The sequence below is a fragment of the Schistocerca gregaria genome, chromosome 1 (genome assembly GCF_023897955.1).
Source record: "Schistocerca gregaria isolate iqSchGreg1 chromosome 1, iqSchGreg1.2, whole genome shotgun sequence".
Classification (NCBI taxonomy): Eukaryota; Metazoa; Arthropoda; class Insecta; order Orthoptera; family Acrididae; genus Schistocerca; species Schistocerca gregaria.
In genome coordinates, this window is record NC_064920.1 from 215,339,674 (window position 1) to 215,365,773 (window position 26,100).

At 42.5% G+C, this 26,100-nt stretch overlaps 1 protein-coding gene across 1 annotated transcript in view; it reads left to right on the forward strand.

The window, feature by feature from the left end:
• LOC126299744 (uncharacterized) overlaps positions 1 to 26,100 on the forward strand; it is a 93,409-nt gene that overhangs the window by 41,799 nt on the left and 25,510 nt on the right. Inside the window, exon 3 of the mRNA XM_049992005.1 lies at positions 10,609 to 10,901. Within this exon, the coding sequence (XP_049847962.1) occupies positions 10,609 to 10,901 (293 nt within the window). The remainder of the gene's footprint in view (positions 1 to 10,608; positions 10,902 to 26,100) is intronic.

The following is a 26,100-nucleotide window of genomic DNA, read 5'->3' on the forward strand; positions in this document are numbered from 1 at the left end:
CCTTTGCGTCAGTAAATAAATTTAAAAAAAAGGTGGAAGACGAGCTTTTTTTTCCTCCGCCCCGAGTTTCGACCACTGCATTTTCATACATTATCCAACGAAGTAAATACAAATTCCGTATTGTTCAATGTAGCAGAATTTTAATGTACTACGAAAATCCGACAGGCAAGACTGTTTGGGATGTTTGTCAAAATGGCCAACACAACGTTCTGAATTTTTTCCTAGCTGTGAGAAGAGATGGTTGCTAATAGGAACCTGACGAAATGTAAATCACATGCAGTATTCTTTTCACCATAAGAAAGAATACGGATATAAACATTTTGCCATGTATTCTTTCGTGTTTGCTGCTATCTCATTTAAATCCTGTCTGCCTAATAAACTACGAAACTAGAGTGAGACAACAGCAAACGCGGAAGAATATACATAACGATGCGTTATGTATTATTCTTATGCCTAATAGTGATACAGTCAGAAATGAAGCACGGCAACTGACTAGATTTTTAAATCTAAGATGACTAATTTCTGTGCAGGGTTTGATGTACTAAAGAAGCGGCCGCAAAGATTTTCAAACGGAGAATAATTTTCGCCTAACTCTCGTTCAGAACATGTTCTATCATACGCAGTCTATTATTTGGTTCTTGTTAATCATTATCAAAGAAAGCAGCAGTGTAAGTAACAACAAATAGCAGTCTCTTGCCATTGTTTCGCTAATGAGACAATTCCTCTCTCTTTCTTTTTAATTGTAAGCGGCGGTAGCGTGCACAGAAGCAAGCCATGCCGCGAGCGGCGACAGGCCGTAAACACGCACTATCAGAATACGACAAACAATGCATGACACAGTACAGTAATGCATTTTCAGCTTAGGGTGGCGTGAACACCTATAACAAAGAAAACGGCACTTATCAGATCAAAGCAAAATAAGCAATTGATTCAAACCAGACGAAGCACGTGAGAAAGGAAGGGTACCCGTATAAATACGGACGGAGTGCCTGACGCATAGCAATGGCTACCTGGTGAAGTTTAACTGCTAAGCTTACGACTAGAACCAAACTACTGTAGCTGTATCGTCATTCATTCGACCTAAGTTGTGGCTCGTATTACAATGGACCAACTTTGTTTCGATTTGGAGGTGCGGCCTAAAACTTTTCTCTCCCCTTGAATTTCGAGTCTCAAATTTCACGTGCGGCTTAGATTCGGGAATATTTTTTTTTTCTATATTTCGAGTCTCATTTTTCAGGTGCGGCTTAGATTCGAGTAAATACGGTAGATTGTACTTGGCAACTCCAAAGGAGTGGAAAAAGGGAGAAATAAAAAGGCGTGGGTGCATTGATGGAACAGAAAGCTGTGTAGTACTGGAGTGGGAGGAAGGAAGGAGATAGGTGGGTGAAGGACAGGGATTGGCAAAGTTTGGGACCAGGGAGTTATGGAAACAAAGGACACACTGCAAAAGTGTTCAAATCTGCACAATTCAGAAAAGCTGGTGTTAGTAGCAAGCATCCAGATGGCACAAGATATGAAGCAGTCATTGAAGTGAAGCATGTTCTGTAGGGCAGCACGTTCAGCAACTGGGTGTTCCAATTGCTTCTTGGCCACAGTTTGTTAGTGCTCATTCACACAGACAGGCAGCTTGTTGGTTGTCATGCGCATGTAGAACAGAGCACAGTGGTTGCAGCTTAGCTTGTAGATAAAATGTCTGCTCTCACGGGTAGCCCTGCCTTTGAGGTGATAGGGGATGCTTGGGACTGGACTGGAATAGATGGTGGTGGGAGGATGTAGGGGACAGGTCTTTCATCTAGGTCTATTACAGGGATATGGGCCATGAGCCAAGGTGCTAGGGGCAGGGGTGGAGTAGAGATGTACAAGGGTATTGTGCAGGTTGAACAGGTGGCAGAGTATCACTGTGGGAGGAGTGGGAAGGTTAGTGGGTAGATTTTAATAGTTTGGAAGATGAATAGTTACTTATAAGTAGCCCTGAAAGAGTTCCACTTCAAACACTATTAAAGACCTGTGTAATACGAACTTTTAAATGATTTTCTTGAAAGAAAAACACAGGACTGCGCAACATTTTCCCCTTTCCCTGGTGCCTAGGGGTGAAGGGTGGTGGAAGGCAGGCACAGCCCTTACTTGCACATGGGTATTGGCACCATTGGTGCTGGGTGGTACTGTGTCACAAGAGGAGTGCTCCTTTCTAGCCGGATAATGGGATTGTGGGAGATGGTAAGCGACTAGAGAGACAAGACACAGGAGATCTGTTTCTTTGCAAGGTTGGCAAGGTAGTTTCAGTCCATGAGGCCTTAGTGAGATTCTTGGTTTATCTGTAGAGGGACTGTTCATCACTACAAATGTGACTGCCATGGGTGGTTAGGCTGTATGGAAAGGACTTCAAAATGGTTCAAATGGCTCTCAGCATTGTGGGACTTAACTTCTGAGGTCATCAGTCCCCTGGAACTTAGAACTTCTTAAACCTAACTAACCTGAGGACATCACACACATCCATGCCCGAGGCAGGATTCGAACCTGCAACCGTAGCGGTCGTGCAAAAGGACTTCGTGTCATGGGATAGGTGACAGCTGTCAAAGTGGAGGTATTGCTGGTGGTTGGCAGGTATGATATGAACTGATTTACTGATATAACCTGATACAGTCATCGAGGTGAAGGTAAACATCAAAGAATGTGGCTTGTTGGGTTGAGGAGGTCCAAGTGAAGTGAACAGGGAGAAGGTGTGAGGTCCTGCAGTAATGTGGATAGGGTCTCCTCACTATAAGTCCAGATCATGAAGATTCATCACTGAATCTGAACAAAGGAGTTTAGGATTCTGAGTACTTAAGAATGATTCTTCTAGATGTCATTGGTGTACCACTATTCACCATCTCTACAACAACCTCCAAATCTCTCCCACATCCTCTCACGGCTGATAAACCCCACCTCACAGACCTACTACATTTACCACCCCCTCAGAAACTTCCTCCCACCACCATACTTACCATGCTGCCCAACACAATGTTTTTCACTTCAATGACAGCTTCACAGCCTGTGCCATCTGCATCCTTGCTACGAACACCAACTTTTCTGAATTACACAAGTGGGAGCTCACCCTGCAATATATCCTCTGTTCCCTTAACCCCCTGGCTCCAACCTTTGTTAGTCACAGTCCTTCACTCACCTATCACTTCCCTTCTTCCACTCCAGCACTACACAGCCTTCCATTCCACCTAAGAACCCACTACCTTTTTATTTCTCCCTTTCTCCACGCCACCTCCCCCCCCCCCCTCCCCTCTCCCCTCACCCTCCTCCCTGTCGAACATCACCTAGCTGCCCTGTCATGTCCCCGGCACATCCATGTATGCTCCCACAAAGAGTACTTTGCTGTTCCCCTTCCCTGTCCCAGTCTCCTACTTACCCTCACCAACCCAATTGTTTTTCCCATCATGTGAAGTGCAGTTGCTTGCAATCCAGTCTCAGCCACCAGAACCAGACATGTGTCCGAAAACACCCCAATCCATGGGGTGACTTCAGACACTTTATTTCACTGCCTCAGATAAATATACCTACACATACACTTTCTGGTTCTGCGATATTTTATTCGTTACATATATACTATACCACTTCCATAACAATCATTTTAATCTAACAATATACACGAAAGTTACAACCCCCTGCGGGTCTGGGGGTTCGAATAGGCCCGAGGTATTCCTGCCTGTCGTACGAGGCGACTAAAAGGAGTCCCTCCCCCTCAAGGTGGTAGTTAGCGCCTGCGTCTGGAGACGCATGGTTTCACGACCTATATTTGCGTTCATTTTGGTTTTTCACTTCCTCTGGTTTCTTCCTTCCTTTGGTTGGTTCCTCTCTTTGTTCTTCTCCATCTCACTGTCTTACTTACTCTTCTCCTTGCCTTCTTCTCCTTGCCTTCTTCTCCTTCTCTGGTCTCCGCTTCAGCGTTTGAGACAGTCTGTCCTTTCTTTCCCTCTCTCCTTTCTTTTTCCTCTTCTTCCTTCCCCCCTGTGCGTGCTTGAAGGCCGACCCACGCGTTCGCACGCGTAGCCGGTGACGGGATAACGCGTAATTCCCCGCCCTGGGTAGACAAGTAAGGCACGCACGTACCCCCTGGTAAAGGCCAGGCCCAGGGAGGGGTGATTGCCTGAGCTGACACCTTCCGACAATGCCGATTGGTCCCTCCATCCGTTTCTCGGGAGATGTGACCTGAGGTGTGAACAATCACCTAAGGCGGGAGTGCCCTCTGAGAGGGTCCCCACAAGGAAGGAGTGCGCCATCGGAGACGCTGGCAGTCATGGGGGATTCCTCCGCAATCGATTTCTCTTCTTCTTCTCTCTCGACTTCTGCCCACAAACGGAAACTTGACCAGCCACCAGTGACAAAAGTACTACCGCCTGCCCCACAGTTCGTCGTAGTTTCTCAATCTGAGGACGGAAAGGATTTTTCCTCTGTCAACCCTTTCGTTATCCAGAAGGGCGTAGATGCCATAGCCGGATCTGTAAAGTCTTGTACCAGGTTGCATAATGGTACCTTGTTACTAGAAACTGAGAGCACCTTTCAGGCACAAAAACTGCTTCGGGCCACACTCCTGAAAACGTTCTCTGTCCGGGTGGAGGCTCACCACACTTTGAATTCGTCTCGTGGTGTGGTCTATACTAGATTACTCGACGGACTGACTGACGAGGAGATTCAGTCTTTCCTCGCTGAGCAGGGCATGACGGCTGTCCATAGGGTCATGAAAAAGGTCAACAATGACCTTGTACCGACCCGGACACTTTTCTTGACCTTTGATAGTGTTCAGCTGCCGTCGCGCATTAAGGCGGGCTACGAGGTTATTTCTGTTCGCCCCTATGTCCCGACACCTACCCGCTGCTACCAGTGTCAGCGTTTTCATCACACTCGCCAGTCTTGTTCCAATGCGGCTAAATGTGTCACTTGTGGCAGGGATGCTCATGAGGGTGACTGCCCACCTCCTTCTCCTCGTTGTGTGAACTGCCACGGTGACCATGCAGCGTCCTCCCGCGACTGTCCCATCTACAAGGAAGAACACTGTATCCAAGAAATTCAGGTCAAAGAGAAAGTGTCCACCTCGGCTGCTCGCAAGCTGTTTGCTAGTAGGAAGCCAACGTTGCTCCCAGCGGGGAAATACAGTACTGTCTTCACCTCTCCTCGGACTACCAGGGAGGTGGCGACGCAGACATGCGATCTGACCTTCAGCACTACGGTCGTCCGTTCAGCCAGTGCTAAGATCGCCCGGTCGACGTCTCCTCTTCCTCCCGTCGCCCTCCGACACAAGCACCTTTATCAGCTTCTGCCAGGACGAAGACCCAGAAGTCAGAAGCACGGGCCTTCAAGAAAGAACCGTCTCTTGCAGACCTTCTACGTACCTCGATCCCTCAGCCATCGACCAATCGTTCCACAAAACGACCTTCCAAGAAGGCTCATAGGAAGAACAGTTCTCCTTCCCCGCCACGACGCATTTCTCCTCCTGCGCCCCCCAACGGTTGCTGCCCCAGGCCGTCATACGTTTCGCCTGGCCACACCGCTGGTAGCCGAACATCTGGCCGTTCACCAGTGGAGGAAGCTCCCCCTCCCGGCCATCTTCACAAGATGGCCAATGAACCTATAGAACAAATGGACGCTGACTGTCCGCCTCCTGCTAGCAGCGGCAGTGCTCGCTCGAAGCTGGGCCCTCACGGCCTTCTAGATGACCCCTTCTTGCATCTTCTTCTTATCACGATGGCACTTATTCACTGGAATATTCGCAGCATTCGCTCCAACCGAGAGGACTTGAAATTGCTGCTCCGCTCGCACCGTCCGCTCGTCGTAGCCCTCCAGGAAACGAAGCTACGCCAAATTGCTTTGGCACACTACACCTCTGAGCGTTTTGACTTACGCCCTGTGGCAGGTATTCCGGCTCATGGAGGGGTTATGTTGCTGGTCCGGGATGATATCTACTATGATCCCATAACATTGCACATCGGCCTGCAGGCAGTTGCCGTCCGCATTACTCTCCCCAATTTTACATTTTACATCTGTACCGTTTACACTCCATTGTCGTCTGCCTTTACCAGGGCAGACATGCTGCAAATTATTTGCTCAGCTCCCTGCACCATTTTTGTTAACTGGAGACTTCAATGCTCACCATCCTCTTTGGGGCTCTCTAGCATCCTGTCTGAGGGGCTCCCTGTTAGCAGACGTTTTCAACCAGCTCAATCTTGTCTCCCTCAATACTGGCGCCCCTACTTTCCTTTCAGACACCTCTCACACCTATTCCCATTTAGACCTCTCTGTATGTACTACCCAACTTGCACGCTGGTTTGAGTGGTATGCGCTTTCTGATACATATTCGAGCGACCACTTCCCATGTGTTATCCATCTCCTGCATCATACCCCCTCTCCGTGCTCAACTAGTTGGAACATCTCCAAAGCAGACTGGGGGCTATTCACTTCCAGGGCGACCTTTCAGGATCAAACCTTCACAAGCTGCGATAGTCAGGCCGCACACCTCATGGAATTCATTCTCACTGCTGCTGAATATTCCATCCCTCACACTACTTCTTCTCCATGCCACGTATCGGTCCCCTGGTGGACCGCAGCATGTAGAGACGCCTTACGTGCTCGTCGATGTGCTTTACGCACCTTTAAATGCCACCCTACAGTGGCGAATTGTATCAATTATAAATGATTACGTGCGCAGTGTCGTCCTATTTTTAAAGAAAACAAGAAAGCCAGCTGGGCTGCTTTCACAAGCACCTTCAACAGTTTTACTCCTTCTTCTGTTGTCTGGGGTAGCCTGCGCCGGCTATCTGGCACTAAGGTCCACTCACCAGTTTCTAGCTCGACAGTCGCAAATGACGTCCTTGTGGCCCCTGAGGATGTCTCCAATGCCTTCGGCCGCTTTTTCGCAGAGGTTTCGAGCTCCACTCATTACCCCCCTGCCTTCCTCCCCCGAAAACAGGCAGAGGAGGCTCGGCCACCTAACTTCCACTCCTCGAATCGTGAAAGTTACAATGCCCCATGCGGGAACTCGAAAATGCACTTGCCCGGTCACGGTCCTCCACTCCGGGGCCTGGTTCTATTCATATTCAGATGCTGAAGAACCTTTCTCCTGCGGGTAAAGGTTTCCTTCTTCGTACTTACAATCGCATCTGGATTGAGGGTCATTTCCCGCATGCTGGTGCGAGTCTATTGTTGTACCGATTCCTAAGCCGGGGAAGGACAAACACTTGCCTTCCAGTTATCGACCCATCTCGCTTACCAGCTGTGTCTGTAAGGTGATGGAGTGAATGGTTAACTCTCGTTTGGTTTGGCTGCTCGAATCTCGACGCCTACTTACCAATGTACAATGTGGATTTCGTAGGCGCCGCTCTGCTGTTGACCATCTAGTCACCTTGTCGACCTTCATTATGAATAACTTCTTGCGGAAGCGCCCGACCGCGGCTGTGTTCTTTGATTTGGAGAAGGCTTACAACACCTGTTGGAGGGCGGGCATTCTCCGCACCATGCATACATGGGATTTTCGCGGTCGCTTCCCTATTTTTATTCGTTCCTTTTTAATGGATCGACAGTTCAGGGTACGTGTGGGTTCTGTCCTGTCAGACACCTTTCGCCAGGAAAATGGGGTGCCACAGGGCTCCAGTTTGAGCGTCGCTCTCTTCGCCATAGAGATCAATCCAATATTGGATTGCCTCCCAGATGATGTATCAGGCTCCCTTTTCGTGGACGATTTTACCATCTATTGCAGCGCGCAGCGTACATGTTTCCTGGAGCGCTGTCTTCAGCGTTCTTTTGACCGTCTTTACTCCTCGAGTGTCGCCAATGGATTCCGTTTTTCTGCCGAGAAAACGGTCTGTATTAACTTCTGGCGCTACAAAGAGTTTCTCCCACCTTACGACTCGGCCCCGTTGCTCTCCCATTCGTGGAGACAACAAAATTTTTAGGTCTTACATTTGACAGGAAACTTAGTTGGTCTCCACATGTGTCCTATTTGGCTGCCCGTTGTACTCGTTCTCTAAATGTCCTCCGTGTTCTCAGTGGCACGTCGTGGGGAGTGGATCGAACCCTCCTACTTCGCCTATATCGGTCGATCGTCCGCTCCAAGCTGGATTATGGGTGCTTTGTATACTCCTCTGCACGGCCGTCCATCTTACGCCGCCTCAACTCCATACAACATCGGGGTTTACGGCTTGCGATCGGAGCGTTTTATACTAGTCCCGTCAAGAGTCTTCATGCTGAAGCCGGTGAATTGCCACTCACCTACCGGCGCGATATACTGCTTTGTCGTTACGCCTGTCGGCTTCTGTCAATACCCGACCACCCATCGTATTGTTCCTTTTTTGACGACTCTCTCGACCATCAATAAGGGTTGTATGTCTCTGCCCTGCTACCCCCTGGAGTTCGCTTTCGTCGCCTCCTTCAACACCTTGATTTTTCACTCCCTGCAACCTTTAGAGTGGGCGAGAGCCACACGCCACCTTGGCTCCAGGCTCAGGTTCGCGTTCACCTTGACCTCCGCTCGCTCCCAAAGGAGGTTACCCCCGGTTCAGTATACCAATCCCATTTTGTCGAACTTCGTTTGAAGTTCATTAATATGACTTTCATTTATACAGATGGCTCTAAGACGAATGATGGGGTCGGGTGTTCTTTTATTGTCGGGGCACAAAGTTTCAAATACCGGCTACATGGCCATTGTTCGGTCTTCACAGCTGAGCTCTTTGCCCTCTACCAGGCTGTTCTTTACGTCTGCCGCTACCGACATGCTGCTTATGTCATCCGCTCCGATTCTCTGAGCACCATCCAGAGCCTCAGTGATCCGTATCCGGTTCACCCTTTCGTGCACCGGATCCAACGCTCTCTTCAGCAGCTGGTGGACGACGGGTCTCCAGTTAGCTTTATGTGGGTTCCTGGCCATGTCGATATCCCTGGGAACGAAGCTGCAGATGCCGCGGCCAAGGCTGCGGTCCTCCAGCCTCGGACGGCTTCTTGTTGTGTCCCTTCATCAGATTGTAGCACGGTCATTTGTCGGCGCATTTTATCGCTCTGACATGCCGATTGGGCTGCACTTAGGGACAACAAGGTTCGGGCCTTGAAACCTCTTCCCGTAGCTTTGACGTCCTCCTCACGTCCTTCTCAGCGGGAGGAGGTCGTTTTGGCCCGGCTACAAATTGGACACTGCCAGTTCAGCCATCGCCATCTGCTGACGGCAGCGCCGGCGCCGTTCTGTCCATGTGGGCAATTGCTGACGGTCCGCCACATTTTAACGTCCTGTCCGGATTTTACTATGCTGCGTCTTGATCTTGGCCTGCCATGTACCCTGGATGCCATTTTAGCGGATGACCCAGGAGCTGCTGCTCGCGTTCTTCGTTTTATCAACTTGACACACCTGTCTAAGGACGTTTGATTATGCTGTAGTTTTTTAATCCTATGCCTGTTAATATGTCTTTTATAGTGTTGCCCCTTTTAGTTGCTGTTTTAACCTTGTGTCTCGCGGTACATTCCTAAATTAATCAGGGCGCTAATGACCATTGTAGTTGTGCGCCCTAAAACCACAAAAAAAAGTTACAATCAAAATAACAACAAAACCATTAGAAATCACCCCGTTTGATGGCATGTGTTTATCAGTTGAGTTTGTGTGAATGTGTTCTTGTGTTGTCTGCTTTAGATGAAGGCCTTTTGGTCAAAAGCTCACTTGTTTAACAGTCTTTCTGTTGTGCCTGTCTGTGACTCAACATTTCCACTGTATCACAAAAATGTATCACAAAGTACATCAAAAGATTGGATTGCCTTCTTCACTAAGGGACTTTACATTCTATGCTGAATTGATGATTGTGTCACATTAAATAGCAAGGCCTGCTTCCTGGACCTATTCTCCATTTCATACAACTCCCTTCTCCTTTTCGTTATCTGTTTTTATTTGCAACGTACTGTAAAGACAACATGTTAAGTTGCAGATAGTCGCAATTAAAAGACACTTGTGTCCATCTGCAACTTAATATGTCTTCTTCATGTTAACTGCCAATCTGACTTTTTCTATATTGTTGATGTTCCTATGTGTAGTTTCCATTGTATGTCATTATTATTATTATCATTATTATTTTTCTTTTTATATTATTCATATTCATCTTTGTTGCCCAGTCCTTCCTCTCTCTCTTCCCTTGGTTTTCTCCCAATATCACTTTTCTCCTAATTCTTAGTTCCAGTATTGTAGGCATTTCATTTTTCTCCTACTTATATCATTTGTACTTCTCTGTCCATCATCTTCTCTGGGTGAAGCTACCACTGTGTTTTCTATTTCACTATCTTTGATGTCCTACTCTCTCTGATACTACCTCCATTATCTTTTTCTTGCGTCATCCTCACATCAGTTGGGCCCCTCTCATCATGGGGTCTGAGTAACCTACCCTTCCTTTCTAGCCTTCCACAGCTTGTATCTCTTCGTTCCTTGATGAAAGAACAAATAGGTCAAAAAGCTAAGAAAATTTTAATTCCAAAATGAAACACAATTTTCCTTCTAAGTAATACTCATCACATTCATCTCATTCAAAAATTTAGTTACCTTATTGATAAATTACATTACAATTAAGCTGAGGAAACTGATACTTATTTTTTCAGATTTCTGAAGCTGGAAGCATATTCATAGAATATATGAGACATCTGCGTCAATGCATTGCAAAAAGACTTGCTGTATCTCCCTGTCAAGAATTAGCAGATGAACAGAATTTACGTCTTACATGGATCCGAAATGCCAAAACTAAAGCAGTTAAGTCAGTATTACTGGATAAACTTGAGATTCAGAGGAATGAAGGTAATGCACAGCTTGCTCAGAGGGATGTTGCAATTAAAAAAAATGAGGAACTGATTGAAAAGATGAAGAAATGTAGCAAAGATGATATCAAGAAAAGAATGTAAGTTTAATTTAGCAGATCCTTTTTGGTTCCTTAAAACATACTATTAGCAAAATCTTTAACTAACAATGAAATAGCTCAAAGAATGTTCTACCGTAATTTGAGCCACGTGTTTGTAGAAGTTAAGTAATTCTTGGCTTTTTGATCTGTTTCTCCTGTGCATAAGGAAATATTATTGAATGGAATGAAAAGTAGACTATGTCACTTTAGAAAATATGTTACTTTTGCTTGTTATACAACTGTATGACCATAAGTGATGAAGAATGACTGAAACTTTAATAAGAACAGAACAGAAGTTATTCCATGCTAAATTGAACAAGTTGGTTTAAAAAGAGATTTATATTTTTATTAGAAATCTTTATTAAGGAACAAATAATGGGAAGCAATCCCCTGAACAGGGTGCTGGAGGATGTTCTAGTTGTATTACACACTTTTGGAATTGGGAACACTTAAGCTTGGCTACATGAGTTACTTAAAAAAAATGATATTGTATGACATTTTGGCGTGAAATTAGGTAAAGTATGCTAACTTTTTTATGTCCCTTACACCTGAAACATACTGTAACATTAAAGAGGTGGGCATGAACACTACACCTGGAAATTGTGGTACAAAATGTGGAACTGTAAGGCTACATTTAAAGGGCTGGTTTTATTTGTGCATGTGAGTGAAATCATGGGGCTTTGTTATAACTGTTCAATAGAGCAGGTAGTTATGAAATGCCAGGAGTTGGTGAAGAACTGAGTTACTGATAGGTTTCCTCCCACAGTAAGTGGTAGATAACAGTAAGAATGAGTTTCTGTCTGCCTTATGGTTACACAAATTATGTACTGAATATCATATTCCAGAAATATGAACTTTATGAACCATTTATGCCATGTTCAACCTATTTAACCCAAAAATGTGTCTCTGAGAGATAAGTAAAATAATGTAATCCACTCAATTGTTCAATAAAAATTATTAGAGCTGCATTGTAGACCTACATCACTGCAAGTATTCAGAGATGAAGAGGCTTGCACATGATAGACTGATGTGAAGAGCTACTTATGTAAATATCTTCCTTGGATATATGTATTCTGGATAGCTGGAAGTACTTTTAGGTGCTTGCCACTAAGTTACTGAACTGTGTGTGTTATATCATATTCTGAGTTTCAGACATATTGAGATGTTGAAATTGTGCTGTGTAAGAATGATGAGAATAAGATGCTCTATGTGAAAGATAAAAGTGGTGCAACAAGTTGTTTCATGTACATGTCCTGCTACAAACAGAAATACATCGTTCTAATTGTTGAGCCAACAAAGACATTGAAATACATCAACTAAAGAAAATAAGTTAAGTAATGAAATTACAAAATTAATTCTTACCACAATATTTATTTTAGAAACAATTCAACCTTTGCTCAATTTGTTCTCAGTTGCAGAACACATTACGCAAACAAATGCAAAGAAACAGTTTGCGAGGTTTGTTATAAAATTATAATTTGACAGAGAATGAAATATAATTTGATGGAATATGAATATGTGAGCATCAGCAGTGATGTAAATAAATATAAATATATACTGAAATGATATTTTGCAGGAACATAATTAATAAAAATAAGAGTACTGTTTCTGGGACTGGAAAATTGAACAAATACATTTGAGTAAATATCTTATTTCATGGTGATAGCATTAACCAAGGAAATGATTCTGGTGACAGGAGCAATGCATATGGTCTTACTTTACTTATTTTATGGTTAAGTGTGTGAAAAAAGTTTAGGAAAATTGGCTCCAAATTGGAAGCAGAATGGCTTGAGTGGTTTCAACTGTATGAAGCTCACATCATTGCTCCCAAAGTATCAGGTACCTGAAACTGCATTACTTTTTGTCAATGATAGGAAGTGCAGTCTTTTGCCTTATTCAGAAATTTTTCCCTGATGTCACTCCGAGTGAACTTTACTGTGATCAGATTGTAGCTTCTCTAATTACATATTATGACCAACAAGTGAATGTGGTGACAGCTAGGTACCAATTCTTTTGTTGCAAGAAAAGGTCAGAACAGTTGCTAACAGATTTGCAGGGTATGACGAGGAAATGCAAATTCAGATGTGCTTGTGGTGCTTTATATTCAGCTGTTAAGTTATGTGATGCAATCATGTACAATGTAACTGATTTCAACTTAAAAAACAGATTTTGAAACAGTCAGATACATAATTTAATCACATATTGCAAATTCTAGATCAGTATGGTGCAGGTGCCAAAGCGGCTGATAAATTTTAGCAGCCACCAATCTGTCATGTTGAGTCATCCCTTGCTCATGACTGGCCCTGTAGGCAGCAACAGTATGTGTGCGCCAAGCCACATAAACAGTTCTCTAAACAGGTGGCTACATCACTGAATACAATTAAGTGATGCCCTTGGCGCTATTCATGGTACAAATGCCGATTTCCTGTCCACACAAGCACAGTGTTACACTTGTGGCAGGAAAGTTCATGTACACTCCATATGTTTGCAATGGAACAAACATAAGGTTTCTGTCCACTCACAAAAATCTAGTCACAAGGCCCATGTAATCAACGCAGTGTATTCAAAGCCTGCTGTGAGTATTCGCAAAACTAGCGATCAAACAGTTTCTTCAGTGATACGCCAGTCCAACAAACTTTTTGTTCATTTGCATCTTAGTGGAAAACCCGTGAAATTTCAGTTGGACATGATTGCCTCTGTTACATTGCTGAATCGCAACACATATGAACAGATAGGCTCACCATTCCTGTCTAAAACTAGCACATACCTGATGGCTTATAATTAACAAGACATACCCATTCTCAGAAAATGTACTTCGACTGCCACTGTGCTACAATCATGATTGTCAGAACGTATTTGGCCTTGATTCATTTGATTTGTTTGGCTTTCAAATCCAGGACAATGTGTTGTCAGTGACAGAATGACAAAAACAGTGTAGCTAGATTGCTGAAAGAATCCCCTGAACTCTTTTCTGGAGGTTTAGGTAAAGCTAACAATTTTGTTGCACATATTACTATGAAAGATAGTACCAGATGAAATTTTGCTGGGCCAGATCTGTTTCCATTGCATTATGAGATAATGTGCCTGCTGAACTAAAAGAATTCCAAGATAGTGGAGCTATTGTGCCCATACAGGCTAGTCAATGGGCAAGTCCACTGGTTTTGCTCCCCAAACCTTCAGGTCACATTCGCCTTTGTGTTGACTTTTAAGCCTACTGTCAATCCACAAACTGTGATTGATATTTATCCATTGGCATGCCCAGAGGATGTCATGGACAGATTAGGCAGTGATTGCTACTTCTCAAAAGCTGTTTTGCATGGTGAATATCTACAAATACCACTAGATGAATAACCTTAAACCGTGTGTGTTGTGAACACTCATTTGGGCTTGTTTAAATATTTGTGTTTGCCTTTTGTTTGGCAGTGCTTCTGCACCCTCCATTTTCCAATGGTATTGGGAACAGCTGACGCTCAAGTACCAAACTGTTCAAACTATTTGGACGGTATTGTCATATCAGGTCGTAACCTGAAGAACACATTGCAAATTTCCATGGTTTGCTTCAAGTGTTATCTGATGCAGGACTAAAGTGTAGACTGGACAAGGGTGATTTTTTAAAATCCGAATTGCAGTACCTTGGTCATGTCATAAACATTCTAGGTGTACGTCTTCTTCAGTAGCATTTGTTAGCCTCATGTGATCTGCCAGTTCCTTGCAATGTCATAGAATTGCAGTCAGTCTTAGGTTCACACCAAATACTGCACAAATTGCAGCTCCATTGCATCACTTGCATCACAAGAATGTCCCCTTTGTTTAGACAGGTGAGTACCAAGAAGCTTTTCAAAAATTAGAGATGCATTGCTCAGAGATCGATGCTTGGTTCACTTCGATCCTGACTAACAAGTTGAGTTGCAAGTTGACGCCTCCTCTTACAGAATCAGTGCAGTGCTTTCACACAGATTTGGTGATAAAGACAGGCCTACTGCTTTTGCATTAGAAGTGTTGTCCATAGCTCAGTGTAACTATTCACAAATAGAGAAATAGGTGTTGGTTATTGTGTATGGTGTCACGAAACTCCACCACCATTTGTGTAACAGAAAATTCTACTTAGTAACGGATCACAAGCCTTTGCAATCCTTTTTTCATCTGATGAAGTCCATTCCTGTATGAAGTGCCCAAAAATTGCAAAGATGGGCTGTGTTGTTGTCTCAGTACCAGTACGAGATTGTGTATTGTCTGGCACCTCAACATGGTAATGTGGATGCACTTTCACATCTTCCAATTGGCTCTGATACAGACTTTGATGCTTCTGCTGTATCTTGTTGTCACATCGATGCTCACATTTCTGAATTGATTCAACCCTTTCCTCTGAACTATAGGAAAATTGCACAGGCCATGGAAGCTGATTCAGATTTGAATGTTTTATTCAAATACATTCGCACATTGTGGCCTCGCTCATTGCATAACATACAGAACTCTGTAGTGTGCCAATACTTTGTATGTCAGCATAGCTTCACTATGCAGCGAGGTGTGATTCTTGTTCAAAGTGACAGTGGACAATCACGTGTGTTGATACCCAAAGCCTTACAAAAGGAAGTGTTGCAGTTACTTCACCAACGACTCGGGAGGGATCATTTGTACATAACAGTTAGTGCATCAACACTGTACCTGGCAGGTTATAGACACCCAAATAGAATAGATGATGTCATGCAGGTGCAGAAAATCGGTCCACTCTGTCACAAAAATTCTCTGCTTGGCCTCAGTTGCAATCACCATGGCAACATGTGCTCATAGACGTTGTGGGACCTTTCGCTGTGCCAATGAACTCGAAAATGTCACATTGCACAGTTCAGGTGATGTCCTCTTCTTTTTGCCTCAAAGTTTTGCCTGAAGTCATAGTGCCAGACAATGGACCTCAGTTCACATCAAATCAATCCGAAACCCTCCATGAACACAATGGCATACAGCACGTAACTAGTGCACTGTTTCATCCACAGCCAACGGTGATACCGAACTTCTTGTCAGGACCTTCAAGCAGCAGGTGTCCAAACTTTGCACTGCACACACCATGGATCAAGCATTGAAGTGTTTCTCACCTCCTACCATTTGCATCCACAAGATGGACCATTGCCGGTGGAATTGCCCATGGCTGCTGCCATTGGACACTGCTCCACCTGCTCCACCCACCTCAGCATCCGTCACCATAAAAAGACAGCAAGTATCACTTTGTGCCACATGGTATCGTGTTTTTCAGGGTTTTTAGTGGCATCAGATGGTGGGTGTGAGGCGAGATCCGCCGTCGACTTGGCGCATGCATCTACCTCATTTCAGGCTCAGATGGACTGCAGTGCTGACATCACAATCAATTTCATCACTGTCATGTGCACAGTGATCCCTCTGCATCTCTTCCCCCAGATTCATGGATCTCAATGTCATCATGGTCACAGCAGCTGCCAGAGGTTGTCATCACATGACCACATAGAGACGGAGCCTTTGCCTCCTCTCATTCTGCTGATGGAGCTGGACCTATCCACACCGCAGCAGCTGATGACTTCTACATCTTGGTATGTGGCTCAGGAGGTGGACGCATACCCTTATGGGCATTTTTCAGGGGACATTTCCACCAGAGTGAAGACCGGATGGCCTGGTACGATTGGTAGACTGACGACTGACATCCCATGCAGTCACAGCTTCCAGTCCATCAGTGTGTCCACACTCCTGCCTCCCCCCCCCCCTCCCCGCCCCCCTCCATTGCCATGCTCCATATATGGTGACAGTGGACGACCGTGTGAAGAAGTCAGCCAATTGCACACTGACTGACCTCCCTCGAGGACTACAACACAACAGCAGCGGCCCTTAGGTGAAAAGGACGTAAGTGCCATGCTCGACTGGTGGCAGCTCACTTTGTAGCAGCTTCAACATTAGCCAGTTAGCTGACACACCATAGCCTCTGTCATTAGCAACACACTGTTGGCATGAAATTACGAATGTTCTGGAATTTTTTGTAAGTGAACAGCGGGTACTGCATCAAAAACTTGGACAGTTGCAGCTGTTTTCGCTGTAAAATTTGCCCATATAAAGCAATAAATTGATTTATTATTAATTTTTAAAGCAGCACCATTGTTTTATAAACACCTTGTAGAATGAAGAAGTGAAAAAATTGTTATTATTTCTGAGATTAAAACACATAACAGATGGTTAGATTCCAACTTGCTATGTCTCAAAGTGGTATAAGTTTGGAGTCAGCAGCAGCACATTGAGAGATATAGCATTCACTGGCTGCAAACCTGTATTTGAAAAGGTAATATCGACACTTACAAGTGGCCACTTCTCCACATCTTCCTTCCATCATTCCTTCAATAAAAGTAGTGAACCGTGATGAATGGTGAAGCAGGTGAAGCTAAACAATGTTAATTACAACTAGCAGTGACTGTTTTGAGTTTGTTCCTTGTCTCTGTTGTCTGGACTCACATTCAGAAAGATGATGGTTCAATTCCTGTCTGACCATCCAGATCTAGGTTTTCCACAACCTCCCTTAAGGTAAATGCCGAGATGATCTACTTTATTTTTTTGTTTATTTAGCCATCCATGGACATTTTAAAATGTATGGATGTTGTCAGTTTGTCTACATTCATATATGTATACCATTTATTGTTACATGTAGTTAAACATTGTGACATATAAGTTATTTACAATCATGTTTGCTCCTGATCATAACATTACATATAGTTAAATATTGTTAAACAAAAGTTATTTACAATCATTTTGTACTAAGGAATTCACTTATAGTGTAAAAGCAGTGTTCCTGCAAAAACAATTTAAGATTTTTCCTAAAGTGGTACATGTTATCTGTTTCTTTTATTTTCTGTTGCAGTTAATTATACAGTTTTACACCTTCATATACGAAGCTATTTTGAGTCTTATGTTTATTCTTCCTGTCTAGATGAAACTGCTATTTGTGCTATAATTTTCTATATTTTTCTTGATGTACACTATGATTTGGAATATAAATTCACAAGGAACAGTTAGAATTTTTAATTTTCAAAAGTTCTCTGCAGTGGGTCCACTTACTGCTTTTCGTTATAATTCTTACGGTCTCTTTTGCATTTTAAATACTGTTTGTAATTTCTCAGCACTGTTTCTCCAGAAAATAATACCATAACTGATTACTGATCATAACTAAAGTATACAGTTCTCAAACATTCATTACTACATGCAGGTACAAGGACTCTTAAGTGCATAACATGTTGTGGATACCTTTTTCGAGAGTTTCACAGCATGTTCATTCTACTTCATTTGGCTGTCAATGTGCAACCCTAAGAATTTTGTTGTAGGTACATCATCTATGGAGATGTTATCTAGTTTTAAATTTAAGGAACTCTGTTTTCTGTTCATTCTAAAGCATATTGTATTTGTTTTCTTTATGTTGAGAGTTACTTTGTTTTCTGGGGTCATTTGTGAACATCCCTCAGCACTTCAATTTTCCATCATTTGTGCTGATGTCTTACTGGTGATTACTATGTTGCTGTCATCAGCAAACAATATCTTCTCTCCATATCTGATATGTTGTCAGAAATCAATTATATACACCAGAAACAATACTGGGCCCAGTACATTTCCTTAAGGGACCCCAATATTGATATATTGTGGATCAGATATATGTTTCTCAATGTACGTTGATCCACGGAAGACGTGTGATCTCTACTGACTGTACTCTGTTTTCTAGGTATGAAGGAAACCATTTGAGAACCACTCCCCTTACTCCTAGTGCCTCTAACTTATGTGACAGCTTCTGGTGGTCAATTGTATCAAGTGCCTTAGACAGATCTAGTAAAAGGCCAGTTACTTAGCTGTTCTCATCTAGTGCTTCTAAAACAGTTTTTGTAAGTTGTGCTATTGCAGATTCTGTACCTCTACCAGGCCTGAAACCATGCTGCTCATTGCAGAGGAGGTTGAATTTACTTAGATAGCTCATAAGCCTGTTTTTGATTATTGTTTCTATTACTTTGGAAAAGCATGACAATAGGGCTGTTGGTCTGTAGTTCTCAACTTTTTCTACATCACCTTTCTTGTGAACTGGTAAAATTTTGGCATGCTTCAGATAGTCAGGAAAGCAACCAGTTTTTGAAGGATTCATTTATGATTTCTCTTAGTGGAGCTTTGATACCATTTATGCATTTTTTCAGCACACACATTGGGATTTCATCTAAACCTGCCAAGTTTTTGTTCTTTAATTGCCTTACAGCATTGCATACTTCTTCCTCAGTAATTGGAAGCAATACCATTGAATTCGATATGTGCTTTTGTATTGGTTGATTAGCACTTTTTGGAAATTTTTTCTGTAACTTTATTGCAATGCTGCTAAAGTAGGTACTCACATAATTTGCTAATTCTTTCGGGTTACCTTCTAAGTTTTTCTTGTTCTTGATTTGTGTTTGTACCTCTCTGCTTCACAGTTCCTGTTTCTTGTTTCACTACAGGCCACGTAGTTTTATTTTTTATTATTGGCTCAATTTATGAACCTATCGTTGGCTGATATTTTTGCAGTGTTGAGTACCTGCCTATAGATCCTTTTGTATTTTTTGTAGTAGTGCAAACAAACTGGATCACTATTGTCCTTTTTAATAAAGTTTAGGTCTTTACAAGTTTCAGCACATTTTCTAATTCCTTTAGTAATCCATTGATTGTTGGTGGGTGTTCCAATAGGAATTAATGCTTTGGAGAATGTTTCTTAAAATTTTAATTTAAACTCAGACATAAAATTAGAGAATTTGCTATTCACTTTAGTTTCTATAGTTACTCCTTCCCAACTTTCATGTGTTAACTTTAAGGAGAACTCTTGCAAAGTTGATGGAACGTAGACTCTTTTATATACATACAGTTTTGATTCTTGTTTTACTCAAGCTTTTACTTTTATAATCTGATATAGATGGTCAGACTTGCAAGGCTAAAGCCAATTTCCTTCCTCATCCTTCCCTAATATGAGCTTGCACTCCATCTCTAATGAGCTCATTGATGGAACATTGAACAATAGTTTTCTGTCCTTCCTTCTTCCCTTTCTCCTGCTCTACTCAACTCTTTTTTGTCAGATTCTGTCAGTCTATAGTGTCTTCAACTTCTCTGCCAAAACTACATCTTAAAAGCTTAAAATCTTTCCTTTCTGACTTTTCTCAGCTTCCAACTATATGATGACTCATAAATAGGCACATTCACATCAGACCCATGATCATCAACAATACCTCCACACTGACATCCCTTTCACATGAGAATGTACCATCTACACAGTTTTGTCATCTGTGGATTACACATCTGCAGTTACAAGCAGTTGTTTACCCAGTGTACTAAAGATGGTATTACAAGGAAAAAATCAATTACTGATAAAAATATTTAATTGGATTGATAAAAAATCTACTCACAAAGCAGCGGCAGAACACACACATAAAAAGACTGTTGTGATTGGCAAGCTTTTGGAGCCAATGGCTCCTTTTTCAGGCACAAGGCTTGAAGGAGAAAGAGGAAGGGTGAAGGAAAAGGACTGGAGAAGTTTAGGATAAGGTGTTGGGCTGAATGTGAGGCCCTTAGATAATACTAATAATTCAAGAGGAGAGAGTGCTTTAGAAGAGATGTTAAGGACACTGTACTGTTGTGACTGGTTCTTGGATTATGGGTTATACTTGGTCTGTGAAGCAGTGGTGAAGCCAGTGTCTCCGAAAGCCTGCCAGTCACAACAGTCATTTATGTGTGTTTTCTGCCACTGCTTGGTGAGTATATTTTTTATCTATCCAATTAAAAAATTTTATTGCAGTTGTCAGCAACAGGAATTACCCTTAAATCTGATCAAAAAAAGATTTCCCTGTACTGTATCCTTGCATGCTATTAATACACTAACCACATCCTTTAACAACATACAGACAAGCAGATTCCTTATTAAGCAATATCACCCCAAACTTGAACAGCTGAATCACTTTTCACTTCAGGGCTTTGAAAACCTTTCAATACATCCAACACTCATAAACATCATCCACAAACTCCTTCCACCTCTTGAAAAATTATATTCATCTTACACAACTTAACTGTCTTGCTACAGGGATTATGTGGAGGGACCAGGAGAGACAGCTGTCTTTGTATCTACCCAGCACATCATGTTCCAGTTTTTTCATAGGCTCATCCTATCCCATTAGGAACAGGGGCACTTGTGAAAGCAGCTGTGGCGTATACTAATCCCTATTCACCTCCTGCACCATATTTTATGTAGACATAACCATTAACTATCAATCCATACAAATAGTCATCATTTAACTTTGTCCTATGTCAAGGGGGCAAAGCATAACGTGGTTAACTTTCTTTGTTCACAACTATGCTGTCATGATTCCCCACCACAACCACCATGTACATATACATATATTTTCTGAATTGCTTAAGTGGCACCTGCCCATCCAACAACTCATTTGACAATATTAGGAAAAGGATAGATTGCTAAGATGACACACTTATTTGCAGACAAGCACAATAAAAAGACTGTTACACATAACTTTCAACCAAATGCTTCCTTAGAAAAGAAAACACACACACATTCACACAAGCAAACACACACCACACACAATGACTGCCATCTCCAGCAACTCAGACTGGAGTTTGATCCGGTCCAATCTCCCAGCAATGGCAGTCATCTCCAATACTGACTGTGGTCAAAGAAGATCTGTGAAGGCTTCTAGACTCGACATTAAGTTTTGGATGTCATGTCTATTGGAATAAACTCTGAATAACACAGAAATGCTATGATCAAGGTTAATGTATTATATGTAAAAACATCTGTTACATATTTCATCAGTTCATGGAAGCCACCAGTTATGATTTTTATAATACACTCCTGGAAATTGAAATAAGAACACCGTGAATTCATTGTCCCAGGAAGGGGAAACTTTATTGACACATTCCTGGGGTCAGATACATCACATGATCACACTGACAGAACCACAGGCACATAGACACAGGCAACAGAGCATGCACAATGTCGGCACTAGTACAGTGTATATCCACCTTCGCAGCAATGCAGGCTGCTATTCTCCCATGGAGACGATCGTAGAGATGCTGGATGTAGTCCTGTGGAACGGCTTGCCATGCCATTTCCACCTGGCGCCTCAGCTGGACCAGCGTTCGTGCTGGACGTGCAGACCGCGTGAGATGACGCTTCATCCAGTCCCAAACATGCTCAATGGGGGACGGATCCGGAGATCTTGCTGGCCAGGGTAGTTGACTTACACCTTCTAGAGCATGTTGGGTGGCACGGGATACATGCGGACGTGCAATGTCCTGTTGGAACAGCAAGTTCCCTTGTCGGTCTAGGAATGGTAGAACGATGGGTTTGATGACGGTTTGGATGTACCGTGCACTATTCAGTGTCCCCTCGACGATCACCAGAGGTGTACGGCCAGTGTAGGAGATCGCTCCCCACACCATGATGCCGGGTGTTGGCCCTGTGTGCCTCGGTCGTATGCAGTCCTGATTGTGGCGCTCACCTGCACAGCGCCAAACACGCATACGACCATCATTGACACCAAGGCAGAAGCGACTCTCATCGCTGAAGATGACACGTCTCCATTCGTCCCTCCATTCACGCCTGTCGCGACATCACTGGAGGCGGGCTGCACGATATTGGGGCGTGAGCGGAAGACGGCCTAACGGTGTGCGGGACCGTAGCCCAGCTTCATGGAGACGGTTGCGAATGGTCCTCGCCGATACCCCAGGAGCAACAGTGTCCCTAATTTGCTGGGAAGTGGCGATGCGGTCCCCTACGGCACTGCGTAGGATCCTACAGTCTTGGCGTGCATCTGTGCGTCGCTGCGGTCCGGTCCCAGGTCGACGGGCACGTGCACCTTCCGCCGACCACTGGTGACAACATCGATGTACTGTGGAGACCTCACGCCCCACGTGTTGAGAAATTCGGCGGTACGTCCACCCGACCTCCTGCATGCCTACTATACGCCCTCGCTCAAAGTCCGTCAACTGCACATACGGTTCACGTCCACGCTGTTGCGGCATGCTACCAGTGTTAAAGACTGCGATGGAGCTCCGTATGCCACGGCAAACTGGCTGACACTGACGGCGGCGGTGCACAAATGCTGCGCAGCTAGCGCCATTCGACGGCCAACACCGCGGTTCCTGGTGTGTCCGCTGTGCTGTGCGTGTGATCATTGCTTGTACAGCCCTCTCGCAGTGTCCAGAGCAAGTATGGTGGGTCTGACACACTGGTGTCAATGTGTTCTTTTTTCCATTTCCAGGAGTGTAATAATAATAATAATAATAAATACAAAAAATTAAAAAAATTGAATAATAATTTTTGTAAACATTTATAAAATTCTTTTAAAATATTTTAATGCTATTAAGTTCTACATCACTGTTCCATATGCTACACTCAGGAGCATTTTTTATGAATTACATCAGTAGATTTACTACAGATAGAGGCACTTTTCAGTGCTGTAGGTGTTGCACCAAAAAGGTCTCTTAATAAATAATTTTATAAAGCCACAGCAGACTAGTGTATTGTCCATATTCAGTAGTTTACTATGTAACAAATGGTATCTTGCAGAACTGTTTGTTAAGAATTTTCACACTTTCCAAACATATGTATTGAACCATTGTAGTTTGAACCAACTGTGACTTAATTTTTTGTAGTAGATCTTATGATGAACAACAGGCCCAAATCTGGTCATATGGAACTAAGCGAATGCGATCTGGAGACCAAATTTGGACAGTTTTATAACAATATTTACCATGAATTGAGAGGTAGTTGGTTGTACCAAATAATGTAACTTTAGCATTGAAGCCTTTGTAGATGGTAGTAATCAAAATAATTAACCAATTTGGATGTATTGGAAACAACTGTTCAAAGTCAAAATTTTACAATTTTTTTCTATATTACTTTAAGAATTACTATTACACTACAGTTTTTGTGGAGGTGTGATTTTTAATTATAATTTCACAAAAGTATTAACACCAATAATTAACTTGTCATCAGGGATTGTTTTGTTTTTATAAAAGACTAGCACCAGGCCAAACTGTTAGTTGTTAATATAATAATGTAAAATTTTGAAGTGTAAAATGTGCTAATTATTTATCCAGACTGTAAACTTTGTGTGAACATATCTTTTAAGATTGGGACAGTACAAAATTACACGAGCTAAAAGTCAGCTTTTCATTCCATAGCTTGAAAATACTACCGGGATCTCTCATTTCATTGGATAACTATTATTTTTTTAAAATTTGAATACATTTTTTTCATTGTAACAAAAAGTGCATAATGTTATTACTTTATTTAATCTGTAGCACAGTTGCAGCTATATTCATCTTGAGGTTGAAGCTCTTGTGTCGATGTTTGCTGATTAATAAATTTTGTTTTCGGATAGGATCCACCTTGAAAAAACACTTTCTCTTCTTTTACCCAGATACATTTTGCTAAAGTTACTGCATAATCAGTGTTTTTATTTTCTTTCTTGTTACCACAAACTGTGTTTTTTATGTTCTGCATTATATGACAAACTGTGAAAGAAAAACAGCTGTTTAACAAAAAATAGAAAGCCACAGCATGTGGTAACAATAAAGAAAATAAAAAACCACTGACAATGCAGTAACTTCAGCAAAACACATCTGAGTAACAGAAGGGAAAAAAAACTGTTTGCTCAAGGTGGAGCCCATCCAAAAATTAGTTGCAGTTACATGTGTGACTGTAAACAAGAGGACATGCATTTGACAACATAACATTATTAGTATATGAATAAAAATAATTTTTCGGAATAACTAGTTGGAAAGTTGAATCAAAAAGATTGCATTCATGTTCATATCAATGATACAAAAATACACTAATGACATATGGAAACCATTTAGTAGAGAATCAAATCTACCTTTGAAACATTGGATGGCTGCTTACCAGTTGTTTGAGAGGCAATATATTTTTTGTACTCCTTGTCAAATTTAGTTCTTGGCTGACAATATGTTACCTATATATTTTTGATAAATGGCAGAATTGGTCATAAAAATTGAAATCTTTTATTTTACAGATCGATTTCTGTCACTGTGCGACCATCTTCAGTGCTAGAATTACATAAGAACCATCAGATCTGAGGATCTTAACACAATTATGGCCCTATTTATAACCACCATAAAAAAACAGAAACAGAGAAACATATACAAGCACACAAATTCTTGTACATACAAATTATTTGAACAAGAGCACAACATTTTCTATGAGGTGTAACACATCCTGTGATGATTACTTCCAACAGATATCTTCAGTTTTAATGCACACAATAATTTTTTGAATGTACAGAAGAGCCTCTCTTGTAACCTTAGCAGTTGCTGATTCCAAATACAGTGAGCTTATATGTTACAAAGCCAACTAGCTAAGCTCAGTATCGCAAAAACAAGCATCACAGCACGCTCTATTTTCCAAAGTGTAAAGCATGAAGACCCCAAATATAACAAATACTATTAAAAGAAAAACTAAAGCTTACATATAAAATAACCTTCAGAAATCACATAACAAATTTTTGCAATCCAAAGTCATAGCAAAACTTTAAAAACACAATATAGGCATAATAAAAAATACATTAAAGTTACACCTTCTGATGCAAGATTTTAATGGAATATACCTAACATAACATGGAATATACCTAACATAACATGGAATATACCTAACATAAGCTTTTCCCATGAACCATGGACCTTGCCGTTGGTGGGGAGGCTTGCGTGCCTCAGCGATACAGATGGCCGTACCGTAGGTGCAACCACAACGGAGGGGTATCTGTTGAGAGGCCAGACAAACGTGTGTTTCCTGAAGAAGGGCAGCAACCCTTTTCAGTACTTCCAGGGACAACAGTCTGGATGATTGACTGATCTGGCCTTGCAACATTAACCAAAACGGCCTTGCTGTGCTGGTACTGCGAACGGCTGGAAGCAAGGGGAAACTACAGCCGTAACTTTTCCCGAGGACATGCAGATTTACTGTATGATTAAATGATGATGACATCCTCTTGGGTAAAATATTCCGGAGGTAAAATAGTCCCCCATTCGGATCTCCGGGCGGGGACTACTCAGGAGGACGTCGTTATCAGGAGAAAGAAAACTGGCGTTCTACGGGTCGGAGCGTGGAATGTCAGATCCCTTAATCGGGCAGGTAGGTTAGAAAATTTAAAAAGGGAAATGG